The 25,081-nt window shown below is 42.6% G+C and overlaps 1 protein-coding gene across 1 annotated transcript; it reads left to right on the top strand.

Annotated features, from left to right (window-relative positions):
* Positions 1-10: 10 nt before the first annotated feature.
* si:ch1073-335m2.2 (msx2-interacting protein) lies at positions 11-23,592 on the top strand. The gene is given in 16 exon segments (XM_036559795.1): positions 11-337; positions 2,521-2,841; positions 10,493-10,978; positions 12,295-12,455; positions 12,580-12,780; positions 12,865-13,016; positions 13,095-13,220; positions 13,386-13,499; positions 13,579-13,692; positions 13,780-13,880; positions 13,997-19,178; positions 19,180-21,330; positions 21,418-21,510; positions 21,672-21,866; positions 21,974-22,132; positions 22,421-23,592. Coding segments are annotated over 16 exon segments (9,771 nt in total). The 5' UTR covers positions 11-254; the 3' UTR covers positions 22,553-23,592.
* The last annotated feature ends 1,489 nt before the right edge of the window (positions 23,593-25,081 follow it).

The following is a 25,081-nucleotide window of genomic DNA, read 5'->3' as shown; positions in this document are numbered from 1 at the left end:
CGTTCCTGGTTAGTGGAATTCACACGCCTGCGCGCTCCCGGGCAGCCAGTCGAGTTCACACGCCTGCATTTCAGACACACACACGCAAACACTCGCATACCCACCAGCCAGGAACCCGAGTCTTTTCTCCACACGCGATCGTTCATTTCGGAAGGTGGATTTTTTGCCCCTCCAACGGTTTTTTTTTGTTTTTTTTGGGAAAATAAAAGCCGTGAAGAAGCATATGTGCATGAACGGGGAACGGGGCGCGCAGGATGGTTCGGGAAACCAGACACCTCTGGGTGGGAAATTTACCCGAACATGTTCGAGAAGAGAAAATCGTCGAACATTTTAAACGGTGAGTTTTGCGCGAAAAGCGGGGTTTCTTCCCCCCCGCCGGAGCTGTGGTCGTGCTAAGCTAGGCTACGCTAAGCTAAGCTAACGAGAGGGTTCCTCGGACGAAGCTAAAGTTAGCTTCCTAGTCGAATTTCCCGGTCCACCTTAAATGGTGCGGCGGTTACGCTCTGGCGCCTCGGGCAACATAATGTAACCACGGCACCATTTAAGGTGGAACGGGAAAGTTCGGATCCTCGACAGGGCCTCCGCTTCGGGGCAGCTTCAGCCCGCGCTGAAAAACAAAAATCAACTAAGAATAATCGCAAATATACACCATATTATGGACTTTTGATGACTAATTAAAACTAATTGATAGTCAAATGTACATTTAAAACGCACAAATGTGACTCACGAACATTTCTGTCCTATCATATTTTATTCTGTCCTGTTTTAGCCCACTCGTTAACTGGCGAGTCGGTTAGCTAGCGTTAGCTCGCTTGCTAATTTTACCTCGCCTTATTCGTTTTCTTTCCAAAATATTAAACTAATATTAGGTTTTCGTTACACCTACATAACAGGCAAATTAAATGATCCCAAAAAACCAAAACCTGTATTAGTCAGGCAACGTTATATTGTCGTCTTGTTTCGTTTTTAGCTAGCGTAGCTAAGCTAATGTTAGCCAGCGAGCTAATCTCCCGTCCCAAACTAATTCGTATAAAAACTAACTTCAGTTCGCCGTTTTAGCTCTTTAGGTAGCATAAACGAAAACATCTCCCTTCACCCACGATCATTGGTGCCACTTAGTTGAGCTGCGAACTTGTTATAAGTACATAAATAGCTGATTTGTGAGATCGGCTAACGTTGATTCTCCGCCGAGAAACTATTTGCCATTTTGAATCATGCCGTCCACCATCCAAGTTTGAATCCTGGGCAGTTAAGTTACTCAAACTTTCAAGTTTTAGTCCGTCACAACTCTAAACAGGACTGTTTGTAAAAGTTAGTAAGCCAGCTATGATCAGCACAGATTATTTAATGTTTGAAGACTATATAAACTAATAGCAAAAACAGACACTTATGGATAATATTAAAAAAACAAGGTTTCTTAAGGATTTTTAGTAAAGGGAATGGTTCTGTTTATGACCATGATCTCTATGTAGAACCATTTCGTGCTTAAATGGTTCTTTACATGGTGTGTTGGTTCTTCAGATTAATGGAGAATGTGTTGTGTATGGTTTGATATAGAAACTTTTATGAAAATGGTTCTATATAGCACCAGAAAGGGTTCTGCTTTTGTTAAAAGCTTGACACAAACAGTAGAGGAACCTTTTTTTGGTGCATTGTTGAACCATGTAGGAAATATGATGGGGAGTGTGTTGGATATGCTTTTAAGTAGACCTTTTTTTTCTTTTTTTTTTTTGAAAATAGTTCTATCCAGCACCAAAAAGCGTTCTTCTTCTGTTACAGGCTTGACTTTGTGACAATATAGACAATAGAAGAACCCTTTTTGCTGCTGTAAAGAACCATTTTCAATAAGATTCTATGTAGAAACATGTACAACACATTCTCCATCAATCTGAAGAACCATTTCACCATGCAGAGAACCTTTTAAGCATGAACTAGTTATTTGAGTGTTCATGTTTTGGTCTAGAACTCTTGTCTTTAGTACAGAACCCTTGAAGAACCATCTTTTTTGACAGTGTAGGAAAGTGGAAATGTGAGTAGTTGGACGGTATAAGGAGGGACAGGACATTCGGCGTGTCTTACAGCATGATCTAGCTGACATGCTGGCCTCTTGTGGCTCTAATGAATATAAATAGATTACAATGGAAATCTCAAGGGATTTTTAGCGATCTTGTATAACTCGCAGGAAAGTAGCCAGCACAGTGAGTATACTCGAGGGAGGGTTCTGGGCTGATGCTGATGTCCGATATTTTTCATGTACATGTAGAGAACGTTTATGGGGTTGTAAGTGCTTGAGTTATCAGTCAGATCCAAGGTTCAGTCCAATGCCATTAATTTTTCTTTTCAAACAGTTCTTTGCAGATACTGATAAGATTCCAGTGTTCGTGCATTTTTAATTGCTCTGATGACACATTTTTTGCTTTTCCTTGACTGATACCAACCTCAGAACTGATATTGGTTGTGCTGCCTCCTTCACACTTCCTCCCATCTCTAACCTCTGCTTCTCTCTGCGTTCTTCCGCAGGTATGGCCGGGTGGAGAGCGTTAAGGTCCTCCGCAAGCGTGGCTCGGAGGGCGGCGTGGCAGCCTTTGTGGATTTTGTTGACATCAAGAGTGCTCAGAAGGCTCACAATGCGGTCAACAAAATGGGGGACAGGGACCTTCGCACTGATTACAATGAACCTGGCTCGGTCCCCAGCGCAGTACGGGGACTGGACGACAACTCCCCCTCTAGCAGTCATGGGAGGGAAGTTGCGGGGTTCTCGAGGGGTGCCGTGGGGCCCGTTTACGGACCCCCGGTGTCTCTCCACACCAGAGAGGGACGCTATGAACGCAGATTAGACGGGTAAGTGGACGCAGTCTCCCTCTGAGCTGCAGGGGGACTATGGTGTCAAATTAAAGCATTTTTTCCCCACTGTCAAAGGGTGGTAAGGTTTTCGGGTTAAGAGCAAAAGAGAATGAACAAAGGCCATTACGTTTTGCGTAATCTAGGGATTTCCCTCTTCATTCTCTGACGCCCGACTCCGCTCATGGAATTATTAACCCTTATCTCTTTTATCGTTTTAAGAATGAGTGGATATAAGGTGAGATGATTTCAATATTTGGGATTACTGTGTGAGCCATATGTTTCCTCCGAGCTGGATATTACCCCTGTGGAAAATATCCTGGTGAGTTTGGATATTATGATCGCGGGGACGTATCTGGTGAGTTTTGGATATTAGGCGTTTCTCCCCCCTTGCCCGAGAGTGTCGGATATTACCTGTACTTCCTCGGATCACCTGTCTGGGAGTATTTACCATGCCATTGATGGATTAAGTACGTACGTGATGTGTTTTGTTTTTTTGTTTGTTTTTTTGTTTGTTTTTTCTTTTTACATGAAGCTAGTTTCATTCAAATCTACTCAAGAATCAGATCCTCTTTGCTCAATTTGTTTTCCATCTTCCATCTGGTCATTGTGCTAACTCTGTCTTTCATGGTGCTGTGCCAACCCTGGATGTGTACTACACCAATGGATTTAGGACGAATCAAAAGATCCAATTTTAAAAAGGGCATTGGATTTAAGAAAAGTCACCCGTTTCGCGTAAAAAGGTGAGGTTTGACGTTCCAGGGTCCATGTGGAGTATCCGTTTGCTGTCAGGGCTTCCTCATTTTCCATCATTTTCAACTGCTAGTCGTGTTCAGGGCGGGAATAAACATGAGAGATGTGGCAAAACGGCAGAGCGGCGGATAATTTTGGAGTCTACCAAGAGAAGCCAAAGACAGAAGACCAGAAGACCTCTCTGTTGGATAGACGAAGAAACATTTCTCTCGCAAAACCTTGGATCTAACCCTGTTTTTGGATATATGAGCCAAGTTGCTGGATTACCGAGCCTTAATGTGGATGTACCTGTCATTCGACTCAAGTGGGCTTTAAAATGGACTTAAGAAGCAGCGGCATCTGCAAATTTATGGAAGGTACTTTGCAGACCAGAGGATTTTGTATATTGTGGCTTAAAGTGAAGGAATATCCCAAAGTCTGACTAATTTGTACCATTTGACGGAAGTAAGCTGCTGCCACAGACTGGGATTACTTTTATTTTTTATTTTTTCTCTGTCAGCTAAAGACATCGTCTTTTTGTCGGTTCAAGAAGCTGAACCTGAAGTTTTATTCCTGTGTCCTGCCCTGAAACTGTTGTTGGGATTACTCCTCATTTAACCAGTGAACGTGGATATTTTTTGGTGACCATTGGAATGATTTTTTTTTTTTTCTATCCTGTTAAATCCCCCCTATGAGGAAAAGGATGTATTTTTTATGAAAGAATTAGGTACGTTTCTGCCAGCTCTCAAGAACTTTTAGTCAGCAGCCATATTTGGATATTCTCTTGAACATCTGGGAGGATATTTTTATCAAGCCGGCAGCCAAACTGCCTAGTTTTCCAGTCCACTGTTTTTTTGACCCCAGTGTTTTTGGCTCACACATTTGCCCGCCCAAATTGTATTTGGAATATGTAGGTTCATTTACTACTCTGAAAAGGTTGGTATTGCCCTGCCTTGTGCACCTTTTGCGCTTTCTTTTTCTAACCCAGATATGCACCTTGTTTCTTTCCTCCTCCCCCCCCCACTAACAATATAGCTTAGAAAAAATAATCTCCGTCTTTGGGCAGAAAGGCCTCATGGAGTCTTTCTGAGCTGATAGTTTGGCTTATTAACCCCTCTCTCCTCCTCTGTTTGTTTCTGTCTTTCCCTGCTTTTGCCCTCTTGAATGTCAGTCCTTCCTGTTTTTCAGATTGTCTGCTTTTCAGTTTTGTCTTTAATCTTTGCTTTATTTTAAATAAGGGTGGGCGATATGACAAAAGTGACGTTACAGTGCTTGAAGGCACTATTTACAATACACAATACATGATATTCATCAGAGTTTGTGAACAGATTTTAAGAGAGAAAATGCACCAGCTAAGCAAAGGCCAGTAGTGCCATGATTAAAAATGATGTGAACACACTTTACTTTATAAACGCAGCTAACATAAACATTTAAAAATAAAACAAAACTTATATATATTTTTTATCGTTGCTGTTGGAAACAAAACCTTCTGTCTCCAAATTGGTAACTTTACAGAAGAAGGAAAAAACATACTTTACTTTTAATGTAAGTCAGTGGAACCAGACTGTTTTCTGAGTCATTTTGGGCCGTTTCTGTTGGTCCATTCATCATGAAATTTACACACAATTTACAAAACAAAATGGAAATATGAGGTTTTTGTTCTGACAGTAGCGATGTGTGTGTGTGTGTGTGTGTGTGTGTATAAATTTATATAATAAGTAGTATAGAGTCATAGTAATAAAGTAGTAGTGTAATAGACAGATATCAGCCACTTATTACCATGTGGATTATGCAGTTACTGTATACTGTTATTCACAGGCACTTATTGATTTAAATTACAGTAACAAATGACAATAGGATTAACTTATAATGCCTTTATGAAACCAAAGGATGCTTTACAGTTCTGAATAACAGCAAAAAGAACACACACACACACGGTTCTCTAGCTGCCAGGGAGAAACCTCCTAGTCCATGACCCGGTCAGACTCAGCTACCATGATGCAAACTCCCCAGCTCGTGTCCCAGTCAAACTCTGCTATAATGATGCAAAGTTTCCATCTCGTGTCCCAGTCAGACTTTGCTGTCACGATGCAAAGTGCCCAGTTCACGACCCAGTCAGACACCACTGACCGCAATGACCCAGTCAAACTCCGCTATCATTATGCAAAGTTTTTTGCTCGTGGCCCAGTCACACTTCGCTGTCCCAGTCGAACTCCACTACAGCGATGCAGAGTCTCTCAGCTCGTTTAAAACGAAATCAGACAATACAAAACAAACAAAAAACCTGATGTAAAGCAGCAGCTGAAAGTGTACAGAGCGTTTTTACACTGGACACACAGCCACTTTAATACTTATTGATCCACGCAGTTGTTTAGTGTTTTGTAAATACTGGCGATTTCCATCATAAGTTAAAGAAAACTTTGACTTTAACAAGGACACCTGTCACTTGTCCACTTATCATGGTATTGGTTGTGTTCATATTTGAACAAGAGGACTCTATGTGGCCCTTTCACAATAAAAATTAAATAAACCCAAATGCACTGAAGATGTACCCCAGTGTTTACATTTACTTAGATTTACAGAAGAAGATATACGTAAAAAGTTATTTTAAGTGTAAAAGTTTTTGTTTAAGTAAAAGTTATTGAAAGTTCAGGGAAAAGCAGAAAATATCTCCAGTCTAAATGACACTTTTATTATCCATAAACAATAAATAGTGTTTTTAGTTTGTTTTTGAGCAAACAAAACATGTAAAAAGGTGCTCAATGAACAGGATATGCAAGAATGTTAGTTCTTAGATGGTGATGAGCCGTAAACTGAAAAACGTCTTTTGTGGATGAGCAAGCTAACTGTGCAAATAAACTTTAAAATTAAGTTAAATTTAAGATGAAAACTTAATTTGCAACTTGTGTAATAAATCCATACAGGTTTTATAGGATATTGTGCTCGTCAAATTATTGTAATAGTTTCTCATTAGTCAGCACTGGCTAGTTTTATTTTCAGTTAGTTATTTAGTATTAGACAAATAGCATTTAGGACCTGTTTCCTGGAGATGACAAGGCCTAGTAAAAGACAGATTAATACTGTCTGTGTTAATAGCATTTAGAAGCCTTTTCTAGTCAGGACTTGAGCTTTATCTGGATCTGAGAAACCCGACCTTTGAAAAATTAGGTGATGAAATGCCTTCATCATGATAATTGTAGCTAAAACCCTACTCTCTTTTTGGGTATATTTAATGGTGTTAATACATCAAATTTATTTGCATTTACGTAATTCAGTTTTAATCTTGGTTAGTGTTTATTTTAGGGATGCATCAATACTGTTTTCATAAAGAGTAAAAGTACGGCTACATGTTTTTTTAGTTCTTGCTGATACCAAACTGAGTAACCTACTTAGAATCACGTGGTTAATGAGGATGAGTGCAGCTTTAACAGTTAAATCATTAAAATTTAGCTGATTGGAAATGAAAGTGCATTAGCTAGTTATGCTACATTAGTTATCTTGGATCGAGTAGCGCTGCAGCTACTTCTATACAGCTGTAAATAAAGTAGTTTTCATAGTTTTGATCCTCATCTGTCTCTTTCAGCAGCAGCACAGCGACAGCAGGAATCACATCCGAGGCTGACGCGTCTGAGGAGCTCAAGCTCACACTTGAGCTGTAGCTGAATGTTCTCTAAAGCCAGAAAAATTGTTCTTTGGTGACGCACGCTGTACGTTTGAATAGACCATCGTGTTCAGACAAAGCTACGATTTATATACTCGCACTGTACGAAACCCTCCGTCTGACCGACCTGCTACGTGAAGCGCAGCTTCTACAGTCTGTAGACCGTTATCAATAAAGCTGATTCACTCAGAATAACACTGAGCACTGAAGTTTAAGGCAGGCGCTGATGTTCACGGTAGGACAGTACAGTCTCTCTCCAGCCTGAGTTACAAAGAAATCACTGTGTTAACTTTTATAGCTCAGTCAAACAGAGCGAGGTCAGCATGGATGGACTTTGGTAGGAAATGCTGACTCGTTTGCCTCGTTTTCTAGCCTTCGTGTCTCTACTAGTGAATCTGAATGTTTAAAGTGACCAGAGACTTTGTGTCCGGCTAACGTTGAGTCAGTAACTCTTCTCTGTGTGAGCAGATCCTCCTTCACTGCCGGCTTGAGTTGTTCATTCATTAGTGCAGCCGCGAACACTCGGCTTACATCGCAGCTGGTATAGAAATGTTTGTATCAGTGAATTTTTATGAATACCAGTAAACGAGCGTGGTAGTGGCCTGATACCAGTATCGGCACTGATGCATCCCTAGTTTAGTTTACTGCTAATTAAGTATAATTACTTTGTGAACTGTGTAAACCACCATTCAGAAAGGTTATCAGTTATGATTTTTTTTTGTTCTACTAATCATCGCAGCCCTGGTTTTAAGTGGATCTATTTCCTCAATCATAGTTGAAAGCCTTTTTAGTGTCTCAGTCTTGCAGAAAAAAAATAATCTAAGTTTAATTCGGGCAGAATGCATTCAGATGACAGATTATCCTCTTAATTAAGACAGACCTCCTGTCACTACAGCTATAAAACAGTAATGAAGCATCAGGTACCAAGAGTAGGAATAAGCAGGATTTCCTTTCAGATGTTTAGCAAATTTGATGCCAGGTGGAATCGAGCAGGTAGTGACCATTAAATTAGAGCTGAAGTTGCTGTCCCACTTCGTCATCGCCCACCAGACCCCTGCGCAAGTCTCTGATGGCTGTGCCTCAATTTGTAAACTACCACACTAAATAGTATGTTCAAAAAAGTTATGGCACCATTAGTGGTGTACTAATTTAACGTAATTTGCCTGTTTATGGTATATGTAGCTTGAGACGCAGTCGAGAATTTTCAGTGCTATTTTTCGCAGATGGAGCAAAAACACGTGACTTTTGTTCCTGCTACAGCATCACTTCAAAAAAATTCTGTTTCCATCACTGTTTTCCGCCCTTCTCCTTCACAGATAAACCAACTTTTCCACCTCGTTTAAGCATAATTTTTTTTTAATTCATTTATTTTTTTGGATATTTAAGCACGTTTTCAAATTTCTAGCTTTTCCATCCAGGGTTTTAACACACGTTTTCAAAATTCACGTAAGTGCTGAATGGAAAGCTCTCATGTTTGATGCAACTACATTCCAGGCTATTGCTAATGTGGAACTCTTTTAGCCACCATATTGCCCAGCCCTATTTCTTCTTCCCTCAGGCTGCCAGTTATTTCTGCTTTGTAGAGAGTAATTTGAATGTAATAGGTTAAATGAATTAAAGCACAGACAGAAGAACAGGTTTTAAATTGGGGGCTTTACTTAGATCAAAACCTCTTATCATTTATGATTTTCTCTTTTATAAAGTCTGCAGATTAACTGCTTTAGATGTGGTCATGCACTTGTGCGGTTGTATATATTTATAGATAAACACTAATCAGCCATAACATTTAAAGCCATCTCACTGTTTCTACACTCACTGTCCATTTTATCAGCTCCACTGACCGCATAGTTTCACTCTGTAGTTCTACAGTTACAGACTGTAGTCCATCTGTTTCTCTGCATACTTTGTTACCCTGTTCTTCAGTGGTCAGGACCCCCACAGAGTAGGTACTATTTGGGTGGTGGATCATTCTCAGCACTGCAGTAACACTGATGTGGTGGTGGGGTGTGTTGTGCTGGTCTGAGTGGATCAGACACAGCAGTGCTGCTGGAGTTTTTAAACACGTCGTGTCACTGCTGGACTACATCCAGCCGCCAGCGTCCTGTGGGCAGCGTCCTGTGACCACTGATGAAGGACTAGAGGATGACCAACACAAACTGTGCAGCAGCAGATGAGCTGTCGTCTCTGACTTTACATCTACAAGGTGGACCAACAAGGTAGGAGTGTCTAATAGAGTGGACAGTGAGTGGACACAGTGTTTAAAAACTCCAGCAGCACTGCTGTGTCTGATCCACTCACACCCACTCTGACTCGCCACCCAAATCATACCTGCTCTGTGGGGTCCTGATCATTGAAGAACAGGGTAACAAAGTATGCAGAGAAACAGATGGACTACAGTCTAAAACTGGAGAACTACAAAGTGCTCCTATATGGTCAGTGGAGCTGATGAAATGGACATAGTGTAGAAACAGGGAGGCGGTTTTAATGTTATGGCTGACTGGAGTGTGTATGTGTGTATATTCATTTACATTTATATATTATTCAGACTTACATACACATGCACACATAAAGTGGGAGGAAATGTAAAGTGTTTGTTACTAAAGCTCATTTGTGCATTTAAATTGTGTTGTGCAGGTGCAGATCAGTTTTGGGGAAATGTTGGTTAAAATCTGACCTATGCATCAGTGGGTTTTAAGAGAATGTTAAGTGGCAGTTACACAACTGTGCAACAGTCTTAGACCAAATGTGAAAAATGCACAGAATATTTTTTTATCTGGGCAGTCAGTGTTTATTTTCTTGAAAAACATTAACATTAAATGCAAATCAGCCTGGTGATAAATTGACTTTGTTTGTGTTAGGTTAACTGTTTCCAAAACATGTCCTCGAAACAACCTGGTATTTGTGGTCCATCCAATACCTGGTTGGGCCAATCAGAACTTCAGTTCAAGTTAATTTATTCAGTCTTTGAAGTTCGTTAAAGTTCGCCTCTGTTGGAATTGAACAGATTCATGCAATGGCTGGAGCTGCATCCAGGAGGAAAGGAACTAAACTTAGAATGGTGTAAAATATTTTTACAAGCAAAAACACACTTACTGCCAAGGTAAATAGCTGAAACAGCTTTTTGGATGCCTTTCTTGGAAGACTTTTGCACAGTACTATGTTATATTTGCATGAACTGATGAATTGGTTTATTTTTAGTTAATGTTGAATATCTGTTTCCTCTCCTTTCCCATTTCTTTCTTTCTCTCATTCTTGCAGCAGCTCAGACAGTCGGGATCGAGCGTACGAGCACAGTCCTTACGGACACCATGAACGCGGTGGCACTTTTGATAGGCCGCGGCACTACAACACTGACTATTACCGTGACCGCACCATGTTTGCCTCTGGGGTCGCCTCCAGCCCAGCAGTTAGTGCAATTAGTGGGGGATTTGACACCCCAGAAACTCATTTTGAATCCCGAATCCGCGATCCCTTCACCTTGTCCAGCTCCGCACGCAGGGACCCCTACCGTGACGATAGGGGGCGCCGCGTCGATCGGACTTACCACCATCGCCGCAGCCGGTCTTCTCACTCCTCGCAGTCGCGGCACCCTTCTCCCCAAAGGACCACCGGACAGACCCCAAAAGCCCCCCACTCGCCCAAAAGATCAGCAGTCTCTCCAGGCCGAGGTCCACGCTCACGGTCCCGCAGCCGATCATCCAGTTCGGACTCAGTCAGCAGCACCAGCAGCACTGGCAGTGGCAGGTAGAGTTACGGTTTTGAGGAACTGTTGTTTCTTTAAGTCAAAGGCATCAGGCGTAGAAACCCTAGAGGTTGCTGTCATTTGGTAGAAGCCCATCAGTTTCTGCAGGGTGTCCCTAAAGCAGAATTTCCCCACCATAGAAACTGGTAGGTGGACCATTCAGTAATATCAATAATCTGTCTACTGATTCTGTCGAGTTTTTTTTTTTTTCTCCGCAAACAGAAGGGAACCCTGCTGTTGCAACACTAATTGTTGTCCACAGTGTTTGTCGTCCTGTTCCTATCCTGCCATTTTGTTATTTGACAGCCAAATCAACCAGAAGCAGTAACTACTCTGCGTTGTACCATGTTGATATCGTTGCAATGTATGGATTTAAATCAGTGTCACTTGAACCTGAATTCATGATGCTTAAAAAATTAGTAATCAGATGTTCTTGACAACTTTAGATATTTAAATATATATAATAGTCTGAATTTACCCCTTTACAATTCAGATTGTAAAAAATTCAGGTCATAGCAAGTTTAGGTTAAAAAATTCAGGTTTAAAAAAAAAAAACAAAATTCATTTTCAAAGAGTACCCTGAATATTTTTTTGAATTTCCTTGACTGGCATTTCACTATCATGCCAATTTGAGGTACTGCATTTTGTAGTAGTTTCTAGCTACGAACAGTATGAAATCTAGCTTTTACTTTATTGTGCAGTCTGTGCCAATACTCAAAACAGTATATGTCCTTTATTTCAACTTGCAATACTACTGCAGCAGCAGTAACTTATAGGCTAGTGACGATCATATTTGTGCACACAGTTCTAGTGGGAACTCTGCTATAGTTGTACACATTTGAATATATTATTTTATAATTAAGTCACCAGAGATAAAACTGTAGAATCTGTGAATTATACTTGACATGTTTGAAATGCTCTTAGCTGTGGACAAGTGGCTATTAAAATTGACTGTAGATGTGGTGATATATTTAGCCTGTAAATTGTGTGGCAGGTCAAGTGCCAGTTAAACAGTTTGTCAATAGAAAAGAAGAGGTTAGTGTTTTAATGATGTGAAACATTCTACTAGGTTTGCAGCCTAGGAACATGACCGATTTCAGAGAGAGCGCTCTGATGTGTTAATGTTGGGCATTCCACTGGAGATGTTGGAGTATATCAGAGTAAAAGACCCATCCTTTTAAATAGTAATGACTGTTCAGGCATTAACAACAAAAAAACAAGCTTTTGCTGAATGATAGAGGGGTGGAAAGTGGGTTTCTTTGTACTGTGTTAGTGTCTTACTCTAAGGTGACTGTCTTCTTTCCCCATCTTCTGGTAGCAGTGACTCAAACAGCAGTTCTAGTGAGGGTTCTCGAGCACGCTCAGTTCAGTCTGCAGCCACTCATGTTCCTGTTGCACCTCCTCCGTTGTCTCTGGACTGCGATGAGCCACGTCGGAGCTTTGGCATCAGGGTCCAGAACCTTCCTGTGCGATCCACAGGTTAGTACCCAAAATCATTCATCAGTTGATCCTAACACCTTGGCAAAGTCCAACCAAAAGATATGTTTTTTGAGCTACAGCATGTTGTATGTAAAGTACTTAAGTGTGCCTTTGTTGTCCTCAGATACAAGTTTGAAAGATGGACTTTTCCATGAGTTTAAGAAATATGGGAAGGTGACATCAGTACAGATACATGGTGCATCAGAGGAACGTTATGGCTTAGTCTTCTTCAGACAGCAAGAGGACCAAGAGAAAGCTCTTAGCGTGTCCAAAGGAAAGCTCTTCTTTGGTATGCTGATCGAAGTGACTGCCTGGAATGGCCCTGGTGAGTACTACGCAAATTGGCCAGTGTTTGCAGGTTTTGCAGTTTGATACTCGTTAGTTTAGCTATATCTCTTTTTTCTAACAGAGACAGAAAGTGAAAACGAGTTTCGTCCCTTGGATGGGCGGATAGATGAGTTCCACCCGAAGGCCACTCGAACATTGTTCATTGGAAATCTGGAGAAGACGACAAACTACCAACAGCTACTTGATGTATTTCAGCGCTTTGGCGAGATAGTGGTAAATAGAAAAATTTTCCTTCAGAGTTCAATTACACTGTTTTAGACTTTCCTTTTAAAATTTGTCTTTTGTTTTCAGGATATCGATATTAAAAGGGTTAACGGTGTTCCACAATATGCCTTTGTGCAATATTCGGATATTGCAAGTGTGTGTAAAGCCATCAAGAAAATGGATGGGGAGTACTTGGGTACCAACAGACTCAAGGTATTCATCTAGTTTACTGTGTCATGCAACAGTAACTAACAATGCCAGGTCCATGCTAATGAGGGAAAGTCACACAAAATTAAGCCTTGCGCACTCTTCCAATTACAAAATGTCAGGATTTAAGTGCTTAAAGATTTTTATTTGGCAATGTGTATTCTTTTGCAGCTTGGTTTTGGGAAGAGTATGCCTACAACTTGCGTGTGGTTAGATGGCTTGTCAACTAACATCACAGAGCAATACCTTACACGACACTTCTGTCGATATGGACATGTGGTCAAGGTAATTATCTCCTGTGTATGTTTTGCTTGACTTTGCACTGTGTGAGATCTTGTTCGCTAACTCTTGAACAATTTTATAGGTTGTTCTTGACAGAATGAAGGGGATGGCTCTCATCTTGTACAACAACACAGATTTTGCGCAAGCTGCTGTAAGAGAGACCAAAGGATGGAAGATAGGTGGCAATAAAATTAAGGTAGTTAAGTTTCCCCTGCATTTTATAACTGTGCTCTAGTTTTAATGGATGAAGGTATTGATAATTGTATATGCGTCTTCTCTGCAGGTTGATTTTGCCAGTCAGGAAAGCCAGATGGCTTTCTATCGCTCTATGCAGGCATCAGGACAGGATATCCGTGACTTTTATGAAATCCCCTCAGACAGAAGGTACACCTGTGACAAGACTTGTCAGATATGAGAATATCATGCTTTAGTGCTTTGCTGACTGCTGATAAAAATGTTGACTGATGTTAATTGTCCTCTTATTCTCTCTCCTTTATCAGAGATGATCGAAGACCTCCATACCATGAATTCTCAGCAGAGAGAGCATACTATGAGAATGTTCGGACACCAGGAATTTATGCTGAAGATCCTCGGCGAGACTACCCTGCCCGCAGTCGTGAACGTTATACAGAATTAGACCATTACCAGGGTGACCACTATGACCCACGGTATCATGAAGACCCTCGAGAATACAGAGATTACCGGGACCCTTTCGAGCAGGATATCAGAAAGTACAGCTACATTCAGCGCGAACGTGAGCGAGAACGTGAACGCTTTGAGGCTGACCGTGGCAGATGGAGTCCATCCCATCAGCGCCGCCCTATAACCCCCTCTGCCTCCCCATCACCATCTGACCGTGTCTCAAGGGAAGCAGAGCGGCGTGTGTACAGGCACTCGTCTGAGAGAAGTGGAAGCTGCAGCTCTTTATCGCCAGCACAACCTCAGTTTGAAAAGCCTGAAAAGTCTCCAGTGGATTACAAGACAGAGAGTCTGGAGAGAGAAATGGAGCAGGCCGAGGCAGAACGTGTAAGTGGGGCAGAGAAGAACAAGCGTGGCAGGCGAAAGGAAAAAACAGACCGAGAGAAGGGTGAGAAAGCAAAGTCAAGGAGAGGGAAAGTACAGTCTCCGAGCATACCTCGCACCGAAGCGGACAGGGAGCCTAGTTTGGATTCTAATTCTGGAAAGATTAAAGTTTCTGATGTAGATGGCTCAGAAAGACAGAGACATAAAGGTGAAAATGAACCCTCTCCTGATCCTGTTTTGCGCCTTGAGCCACAAAAAGGAGAAAGACTTGATCAAGGTAAAAGTGAGTCAGTGGATCGGGATAGCAAAGGAAGATCAAAGAAGCACCTCAAAACTGACCCTGGAAATGAGGGGAAAGAGCCCCTTTTGGATTCCGACAGGCTTGCGGCACGAAAAAGGCGTTTTGGTGATCCCAGTTGCAAAGCCATAAAACATAAAAAAGGTCGTGTTGATGATGAACAAACTGGTGGGGTAAGCCAGACTGCAGACTTTGGGGCAAATGCAACTTTCACAAAAGAGGCAGAAAATGATACAAAAGCATTAGAAAAAGAGGTACAGAAGAGGGAACATTCGAAATCCAAATCTGAGAGGATAGCTCACTTTAGTCAAAGAGAAGAGTTGGATCCCAGTGTGAGAGCTGAATTTCAGAGCTCATCTGTACGGCAAGGAGAACATTCTGAGCCTAACTTGGAGTCTCTGGACTCAAAAACTCAGACAGGACCAAGTGTATCTAGACGAATCTCCAAAGATGGAACCCCAGAAAAGGAAAACAAAGGGAGGGAAGAATATTTGGACATTGATCTTTCCCAGAGTTATCGCAAGCAAATGGAGCAAAACCGAAGACTTCGGCAGCAACTCCAAGAACCTGATAAACAAGGAAAAGCAGAAACTCCTCATTGTGTGGAAACAGAAGACTTCGAAAACCGTAGCTTGGTGCATGAGGTAGGCAAGCCTCCTCAGGATGTCACTGATAACTCTCCACCAAGTAAGAGCAAGAAACAGGAGCATTTTGATTTGGATGTCAGTGCCAAGAGAGAGCGTGTATATAGAACTTCCCGGCCAAAAAATGAAGAAGCAGACTGGAACAGCACACATTCTCCAAGGTTTCAGCATGCCCCCCAACATGCAGAGGATGAATATACAGAAGTCCCCCATTTAATTACTGGTAAAGAAGTAAAAGAGCTACCTAAGCCTGAGGATAATGCCCACCCAGACCTGGATGTTACAGTTAAACGGGCACATACCTCACAGATGTCCAAGCAAAGCACACCTCTCTTAGATGAGCAACAGAGGCGCTGGGAGAATCGTTTAAAGCAGGACTTGTTACCTGATTTTTCAAGGAGCTCAGAAAAACGACGATTAAATCGGAAGTATTTAGAATATGGACTTTGGCCTGATTTGGAGCCTGGTGAGGTACGCTCAGATTCTGAAGAGGATAGAGAACACAAACCAAACTCTCCTATGCCCTCAACATCAATGTCCTTCCCAGAACGCCATCGTGGAGACAGATTATCAGAATCCAAGCTCACCACCTCGTTGGAAAGGAACAAATTTTATTCCTTTGCACTTGACCAGACAATCACACCAGATACTAAAGCTTTGCTGGAACGTGCAAAATCCTTGTCCTCCTCAAGGGAAGACAATTGGTCTTTCCTGGATGGTGACTCCCATTTTGCTAGTTTCAGAAGCAGAAAGGACACAGAAAAGGTAGAATCAACACCACGACCAACACCCTCGTGGTACATGAAGAAAAAGAAAATACGAAGCGAGTCTGAGGATAAAATAGATGACCGAAAGGAAGATCCTAAGCCAGAAGAACAGGAGCGACGAGAGCTCTTTGCCTCTCGCTTTCTTCACAGTTCTATCTTTGAGCAAGACTCACGACGCCTTCAACATCTTGAACGAAAACATGAAGATCCTGAACATGGTATGGGATATCCTAATGCTCAGCAAGGCCAAAGTGATGGTCAGCCCGATTCTGAACCAGTGGTACTCTTCCATGATCGCTTTTTAGAGTTAACAAGGCTCCAGCAACAGAAGGGTAAAGAGAAGACTGAGCAGGAATCCAAGAAAGATGAAAGTGTGGATGGAAGAGTCGATGAGAAGTCACAGGAGGAAGAGGAACCAGCTCATCAACTCGGTACTGTTGAACCTAATGTGCAGCAAGCAGAGATTAAACCAATCAGCCCTGCACAAGCCCCTCAGGCAAGCCCTGCTCAGACGCTTCATGTAAACCCTGCCCAAGAAATTCAGGTATCACCACCTGTCTTGACAGTTAAAGAGATGTCACCACAGCTTGAAACAAGTAATGTCCAAGCTCCTTCACCTAAGCACATTGATCCTCTGGTGAAAGAAGAAAAGCAACCTGAACAGATTTTTGCAACTGCTCCGTTGTACCAAGAAACATCTGAATCAAATGGCTCAGAATGCCAGGAGACAAAGCCTTCAGTGACTGAGATAAAAGTAAGTCCAACTAATGATGTGGAAACGCCTCTTAACAGAGATGTTGAGCAGGCCTCTAGTAATGATACACATACGGATGACACACCAGTGTCCCATGGACCAAAACCTGAGCCACAAGCAGAACTCCCTGAACTACAGAATTCCCCATCCCCTATGATTATAGATGAAACAGACAAATTAGAAAAATCTGAACCACTAGATACAGGAACTGAACCTCCAGTCAAAGAGGTTGAATCAAAATGTGTTGACAGCTACCCTGTGGAAGAACCAATCTCTCCTCCACCAAGGTCAAGAAACAAGAAAGCCAAGACTTCACCTACAACACCAGTAGCCCCTTTGACCTCACCAAACACCCCAGACAAACAGACCACACGCAAGAGTGAACGCATTGATAGAGAAAAGCTTAAACGTTCATCTTCTCCAAGAGGAGAGTTATCTAAAGCTGTTTCAGATAAGTCAACTGGCAAGTCTCCCATCCATAGCGCTGACTCAGAGCAGTCTGTAGAGCAAAATGTACCCCCTGTAAGGGCAAGACGTAGGAATGTACGTTCTGTTTATGCAACTGTTGTTGAGGGTGAATCTGCCCCACAGACTAGCAAGGATGTTGAATCACCACGCAGTGCACGCAAGCGTGGTTCGGACAAAGAGAGTGGAACACAGCAGCAGCCTGAACCAGATGTTCTTACTGCACCAGCAACTTCTAGACGGGGACGTCCACCTAAGAATCGACGCCAAGGAGAAGATTTTTTGTCTGGAAAGAATGACCGGTCAAAAATAACTGAGACCAAAGAGACAGATGTAAATGAATCTGGTAACAATGAAGCAGTCACTAAAGTTGGCAAAGGCAGACATTCCCCATACTTACACAAAGCAGCAAATCAGGGAACTACTTGTGTGTCTGGAGTTGGGAAGAAAGGAGAAAAAGTAGATAAAGTATCTGAGGCTAGTATTCAAAAGATTGATCCTTCTGAGATGGATGTGGATTCTCAAGACGGCACTAACCAGCATGATGGTGATCCTTCAGGTGAAAATGAGTCAAAAGATGAACATAAACCACCAGGAATTTCAGAAACTAAGCAAGAAAAAGATAAAATAACCCAAATGGATAAAGGAATTGGCAGCCAAGAAAAACTTGATTCTGCTCAAGAACACTCTTTGGATAAAAGTGGAAGAACAAAACCAACTCGACTAAGTCGCAATTCAAAGCTAATGACCGAGGATAAATCTCTTGGTCTCAAAAACCTCAGAATCAGGCTTGATATGACCGAAGTAAAAGTAAGGCTTCAGACAGGTGAGAATGAATCTGGGCATGATGATTCTTCTAAAAAGACTCTGGCAGTTGCCTCTCCCAAAGATCATTTACAAGAACCTAGATTTGAAAAAGATGTCATGGGTGATGGTGATACTAAAGAAGACAATGTAACGGGTCCCACAAAAGTCAAAGATCCTCCTGAGGCATTATCCCGTGAATTGGAGCTTGAACAAGCGGTGGAAAATATTGCCAAGCTTACAGAAGACCCTACTCCACTTCAGTTTAAAAGCCCAACAGAGGTACAGCCGCCTTTATCAGATCTTGTAGAGGAGGCTGTGCATGAACCTGAAGAAGACAAGCCTGCTAATCCTGCTAGTGAAACTGAGCTTGCTGCTGCTATTGATTCCATCACATCTGAAGACATGTCTTCCAGTCTGCCACAAGACCAGGTCAGCTCAGTCATAGATTCAGACTCAGATATTCAAACTTTAGTCCCAGATGCTAAAGTTAATGAGAGCAACTCTGCTACTATTCGGGGGGAGACTTCAAACACAGGAACACCAAGAAAAGGGGGTAAAGGCAGAGCAAAAGCCCAGAAGAGAGCCAAAGGCCAAAAGGCCAATGTGAACAAGAAGGAAGCGAACAAAGAGGTGGTATTAGAGACAGAGAGTCTCCCTGTTAAGTCACTAGAAGCTATACCTGAGTTACCAGCGGTCACAGAGACTTCGCCACCAGCTACTGCTGCTGTTATTACTCCATCATCTAAGCAGGATATAAGCTTAACAGCTAATGTTCCTGATGTTCCTAAAGCAACAGAAGTTCCTCTTAAAGAACAGCCTGACCTGCCAAAATCATCTGGGCCAGCAGCTAACAAGAGCCCAACATCCCTCAAGCCTCAGCCTCATCCTTATGAGTGTACATCCCCCTCTCTGTCTCCCACAAAGTATTTGCCTTAAACCCTCACACCTAAGCAGACTTCCTGTTTCCCCCACAGACCGATTGAATCAGCCTAAAGAGGCTGCAGTACTCTCTCCTTCAATAACACCTTCAGCTCCATCAGAGAATCCAACATTACTCCCTGACTCCTCTCCCAATGACACCAACACCAGTGATCTGCGTAAAATTCTTTCAAAGCCGAGAACTATTCCAATTCCAGATATTAGTGCTACGCCTGGGAGCATGCATGCAAGGGAGAGTGATGCCAAAAACGCACCGCATGAAAACAGGCAGGCCTCTCTTTCAACCCAACCTGTAGTTCGACCACCAGCCTCTTTACCATCCCCAGAGACAAAGCAAGTCTTTAGTGAGAAGTCTGTGATTTCTGTCATTGCTTCCACTGCTACCTCTGTCATCAGTCGAGTTTGCAATCCTACTGAATCTGAGGAGAAGCCTAGTATTCCAATGGGGAATCCGTTTGTGGACAAACAACCTCCAAAACAGATGTATCAGCCCAGCATGGATGACAGTAGCACCTATCATGGCCCAACAGTTGGAGAGGAGGGTGGAAATGCAGGTCGCTACATAGTGGAGAGCACCTCCCTGAGTACAGGCCCTACTGCTGGCCTCAGGGTGAATACTTCCGAGGGAGTCGTAGTACTGAGTCACTCAGGACAAAAAATTGAGGGACGACAGCGGATTAGTGCCAAAATCAGTCAAATTCCACCACCTAGCGCTGTAGACATAGAATCCCAGCAGCTGGTGTCCATGCCCCAGATCAAACAAGATCTTTACAGTGCCTCGCAGCCAGCTGCCCCCAAGGGTTCCCTACCTCCGTCAGACCACGGTCATTCTCTGAAATCGCAGCCAAATGTCCCTTCTATTAAGCCAGATTCTGGACTAGACAAATTAGACGCATATGCTTCAGTTCAAAGTGGGGTTGTAAAAAGACTGCAGCAGACTGGGCCTTCACAAGTAATGGGTTTCCATCACTCAGAATATGGTATGGTGATGAAGCATCCCAAGAAAGAAGGAAATGAGCCTCTCAATGTGGAAAATGTGAAACCTGCCTGGGTGTCAACTATAAGTCCTGCCATAAGCCCTCACCTACCCTCTCCAGCTGGTAATGTTGGTTTCATACCAGGAACCCCCACGGATAGAGCCTCTTCACATATTCAGTCAAAACAAGAACCACGGTCCCCACGCAAGTCTGGACATCCCCATTCTCCCTTTGTGTCTTCTCCCATTGGTTCTTCATCTCCCAAAGGTGTTTCTATGGTATTGTCAACTGGTTTGCCAACAATGTCTCAGTATGTCCCAAGTGTACATCACTCTGAACAGTCTGTGATCATGCCCCCACATAATACACATGGCAACCTTGGAAGAATGTCGCCTCACCGTGTAGGTCAGACCATTCCCATTGGTCACCTTTCTCAGGGAGATGTGAGAGTTAACACACCCCCACTATCGATGATGAACTATGGCATTCACTCTGAGGGCCTTCCCTCAACCTGGCCTCCTGGTCAGCAGCGCCCCACATCTCCTCAGGCTGTGGGGAATAGAGAGATGGTCCTCAAAGTCAACCCAGCTAACGCAAGAGGCCATGAAGGAGGTGAGGAAGAAGCAAGACGTTTTCACCAAGCACTTGGAAGACCACCAGCTACTCAGCTGAAGCCAGAGTCAATACCCGCAGAATACCGTGGGCCGATTCACAGTGGACTGCCACTGGAAAGATTTAATGTATCACCAAGAGACATGCGAATGCTTATGCACCATCAGCAAGGGGAGCGTCCAGCTTCAGAACTTCACCAAGGACACATTGCTGAGGCCGTCCCTCCAACCTCAACTCCCACCAGCATTACAGCATCTCTGTCCCCACGGGCGCATCTGTTACAAAAGACTGTGGCTGACAAGGATTCTTTGAAGTCTGAATTGAAGAGGACCACATCACCCCCTGGTAAAGATGGAATCATGGGAATTCGGAGCGCAGTGCCTTCCATGGCCTCTCCTCAGCGGGTACAGCTGATTCCCTCAGGGCCTGTTCCACCCTTTTCTGAGTATTCAACCATGTACACCAACCTGCGCACTGTCCACTCCCAGTTTTCTGAAAGTTCGCCTTTGGGGATTGCCCAGCCACCCCGTAATATCACACCCTCACAGGTAGGTTGAACTTGAGTGCTCAGGTATTTAAGCTGCATGTTTTATATTTGAATCACACTAATGTGTATTTGTATTTGTCCAACTAAGGGTGTTCAAGAATCTGACCACAGCCAAGCACCGACTGAAGGTAAAGTGGAGCATGTTGGACACCAGCAAGTCAACATGGTGCAACTTCTGACGGTAAGAAGGTCAAATGTGTAACCTGGAAGAGTTGTAGGAATTACTTGAGTTAACTGTTAGGATTGGAGCATTTCTTAGCGAAGTCCATGGAGTTTACAATGTAACTCCGTGGTGAGCTACAATGACTGTCAATTTATGCATTTGTTTTCCCCCCAAAACAGAAGTACCCAATTGTGTGGCAAGGCTTGCTGGCACTGAAGAACGACACTGCTGCAGTCCAGTTGCATTTTGTCTGTGGAAACAAGTCTCTTGGCCTACGGTCACTTCCTGTCCCAGAGACAGGCGCTCTCCTCCGTATTGTCCAGAGGATGAGGTTAGAGACACCACAGCTTGAAGGAGTGGCCCGCCGAATGACTGTAAGTTCCTAATTCAGTTAGGGCATAATTTAACCAGCCTGCAGATATTTGAAGAGACATGGAAACGTTACTGTATGTTTCATTGTCTGTCTGTCCTTTGACTGTAGGGCGAGAGTGATTTCTGCCTCTTGCTGGCCATGCCTTGTGGTGTAGATCAGGAGGATGTGGTGAACCAGACACAGGCCCTCAAATCGGCATTCATCAACTACTTGAAGGCCAAGCTGGCTGCAGGCATCATCAATGTGCCAAATCCTGGCTCCAATCAGGTGTGTGCATATTATATTCTTTAACAATGCATTATTTATGATCTATGTGATGAGCATTGCTGCAGGAACATTTGGTTACTTAGTTTGACACCTTTACAAGAAAAGCGCTTGTCACTGTTGTTCCAGGCCTCGGTTCTCTGAAATGGTAGCTTTTTATAAACATCCTTAACTTCTTAACAATAATATATCGTAATGCAACAAGAATCTTTAGATTCTGTGCTATTTTTATTGATTCATTTGTTGTAAAATATGTGAGTCTTACCTGCTGTTTTTTCTTTTTTCTTCTAGCCTGCCTACGTGTTGCAGATTTTCCCTCCCTGTGAGTTTTCGGAGAGTCACCTTTCACGACTGGCTCCTGACCTTCTCAGCCAGATCTCCAGTATCTCTCCTCATCTTATGATTGTCATCACCTCAGTGTGATACTACATTCGGTCAGGCCAAGCTCTACACATCAGCGCCCACTTCGACTCGCCACCTTTACAGATACATTTGCATTTACAGCCTGGAGGGACTCTGATCTCTGGAGATTTAAGTGTTGTTTGTCTGGAATCCTCCCTTCTACATATCAGTCTTTAACTCTAGTTCGTCTTTCCTCTGGTGGCCCTCTGTCTCTCCGGACAACTCAAGGATCTGTCTGTCTGCAACACCACTCCAGATTATGTACAAGCTAATTTCACCATTTCTCTGCTGTATTTGTATTTATTGGTGATTCTTTTTTTTTATTTTTTGCTCATGGAAATTCTTTGGGAAATCAGGATGTTTTGAAGAACAAGAAAAAAAAGAAAAAGTGACGAACTGGACGCTATAAATTTTTTTTTTTTTCTTCATTCTTCAATGATTCAGTTCTATTAATTTTTTTAAAAGATGGATAATAGAAACCGTTGTAACAGACTAATGGGTTTTTAAGTAGTCATGCACATTCATTGGTCAGTGCTCCTTGTGGAGAAGAAATAACGTTGGGAATGTACGTTTCAGGGGATCTTCTCATCAGCCTTGCTTTGTCACTCACTTTGCTAATCCAGATTAGGGCAGACTCATCCGTCGGCTCAAAACAGACGAACAGCTACAGGACTCTGGAGTTTTTGGATCGCAGGACTGTAAATATTTTAAATATTTAAAACCCTGGCAAGTTGGCTTAAAACCCAGGAGAGTTGCCCTTTATTATTTTCAACCACGGAACTAACCACGGGAATCTTCGATGGAAGAGATGAGCGAAGAGCATCAACACAAAACCAGACTTAAATTTGTGATGTAAATACTTAAGACTTTTGGGCTGGCAGCTGTTGCGAGGGTTTGTTGTGGGCACTTCAGTTTTTCTTACTCAAATAATAAAAAAAAAAAAGATCCAGAAAACTTGAATATAACAGTCATATGCTCTCTCTCATTTCATTGTTTGTGTTAATTGATCCTCCATGAGAAAATCATTTTGTGTGAAATAAATGTCTCTAACCAAACAAAAACATCAACAGAAATACTTTTGTTTTTTGGCGTAAACAGAATAATTACATTCCTGGATGAAAAATTTAATCTACACGTATCTCTAATTTGCCAGCACTACACATGAATTAGTGATTGAGTTTAGCTCTTTAAAAGACTTGATCTTATTTTTGAATTCTGGACATTTGTCCTAAAATTGAAGGAGTGATTTAAATAGCAGTTAGAGTACAGACTCTGATGGGTTCAGTTCTAAATAGAAATTTCACATCACTTTCTCTATTCCGATGCTTCCAAATATAGAAACTAATGTATTGATACACATCACCTTTGGAAGTTAACATGCATAACACATGCAGTAGTGTGCAAAAGTCAGACTTTAATTTCCAGTCAAAGCGGCCATCAATTACACAAGTTATTCATTTTTCAGCAGAAGCACTAGATTTAACAAAAATTACACAATCTTCAACATCTAAATCTAATATCACTCTTTCCCTTTATTCCAGCTTCCATTCTTTTCAGGAGACTCAATTTCAGTTCCTCAAAGAATCTGCAGACACACCTCCAAAGTTCAGTCTCAGAAGCTGGTTGATCATTTTCTGAAGTAATCAGACACATTCAGTGGTGTTGAGGTCTGGACTCTGGGGTGGTCAGTCCATCGTTCAGCTTCTTTGTTTGATGTGTCCGTCTCCTTTTCTCAGTGAGGTTCTCCTTGATCAGCTACACATCCTTTCAGACCCACAGCGCTGAGTCGTCTTCTCACAGTGGAAGGATGGACAGAAACACCTGTGGATGTTTTCAGATCTGAAGCAGCTTGATTTTCTCCTCTCTCTCAAAGATGAAAGCTTTAAGTGCTGTTTATCTGATGGGGGCAGTTGTGGGTCTGCCAGCTCTTCCAGGTGGTTGTTAGGAGGCCCGTTAGCTTAGTCCCTTTTTCTCATTTATTTTTCTTTGACTTCTGCCTCATTATGCAAGTGGATTATCTTGCATCCAATCCTTTAGAAATATCTTCTTTAGTCATTGTAGATGCTCCTGAGAGAGAAATGTGTGAATCAGCTGAGGTGAGGAGTTTGGGTAGATGTTTGTGTGAATGTCAGTGAGTCCTTTGAGAGCAGCGTTTGTTGGCAGGACTCGGCTGTAACTCACTGGTTTTAAGATTGAAAGGACCGAAGAGTTAAAGTAGCAGTATGTGTCCTAAACTAAGTGGACAAATTAAATTCTGACAGATCTGATGTTACACTTAGGCCCAATCCCATTTCTTCTTATTACCCCTACCCCTTATTTTCGAGTGTCACCCCTTGGAACCGAGTTACAGGGTAGTGGTTGAAATCTTCCCTCTGAAATGGGACCCTCAAATAAAAAGAGCATCACTTCATTAACAGCTACCAGCGCTGCACTGTAGGCGACCCTGCCAGTCTGCAGTGACAGCAGAGGAGGGTAAAGTTCAGCTCCTCACTGCTGGGCTTTAGTTACATTTAGGGCATCATATGACTTCAAAGAGGGGGGCAATTATTT

The sequence above is a fragment of the Colossoma macropomum genome, unplaced genomic scaffold, assembly GCF_904425465.1.
Source record: "Colossoma macropomum unplaced genomic scaffold, Colossoma_macropomum, whole genome shotgun sequence".
Classification (NCBI taxonomy): Eukaryota; Metazoa; Chordata; class Actinopteri; order Characiformes; family Serrasalmidae; genus Colossoma; species Colossoma macropomum.
Note: the sequence above shows the minus strand (reverse complement) of the source record. Positions and strands in the feature narration are given on the sequence as shown.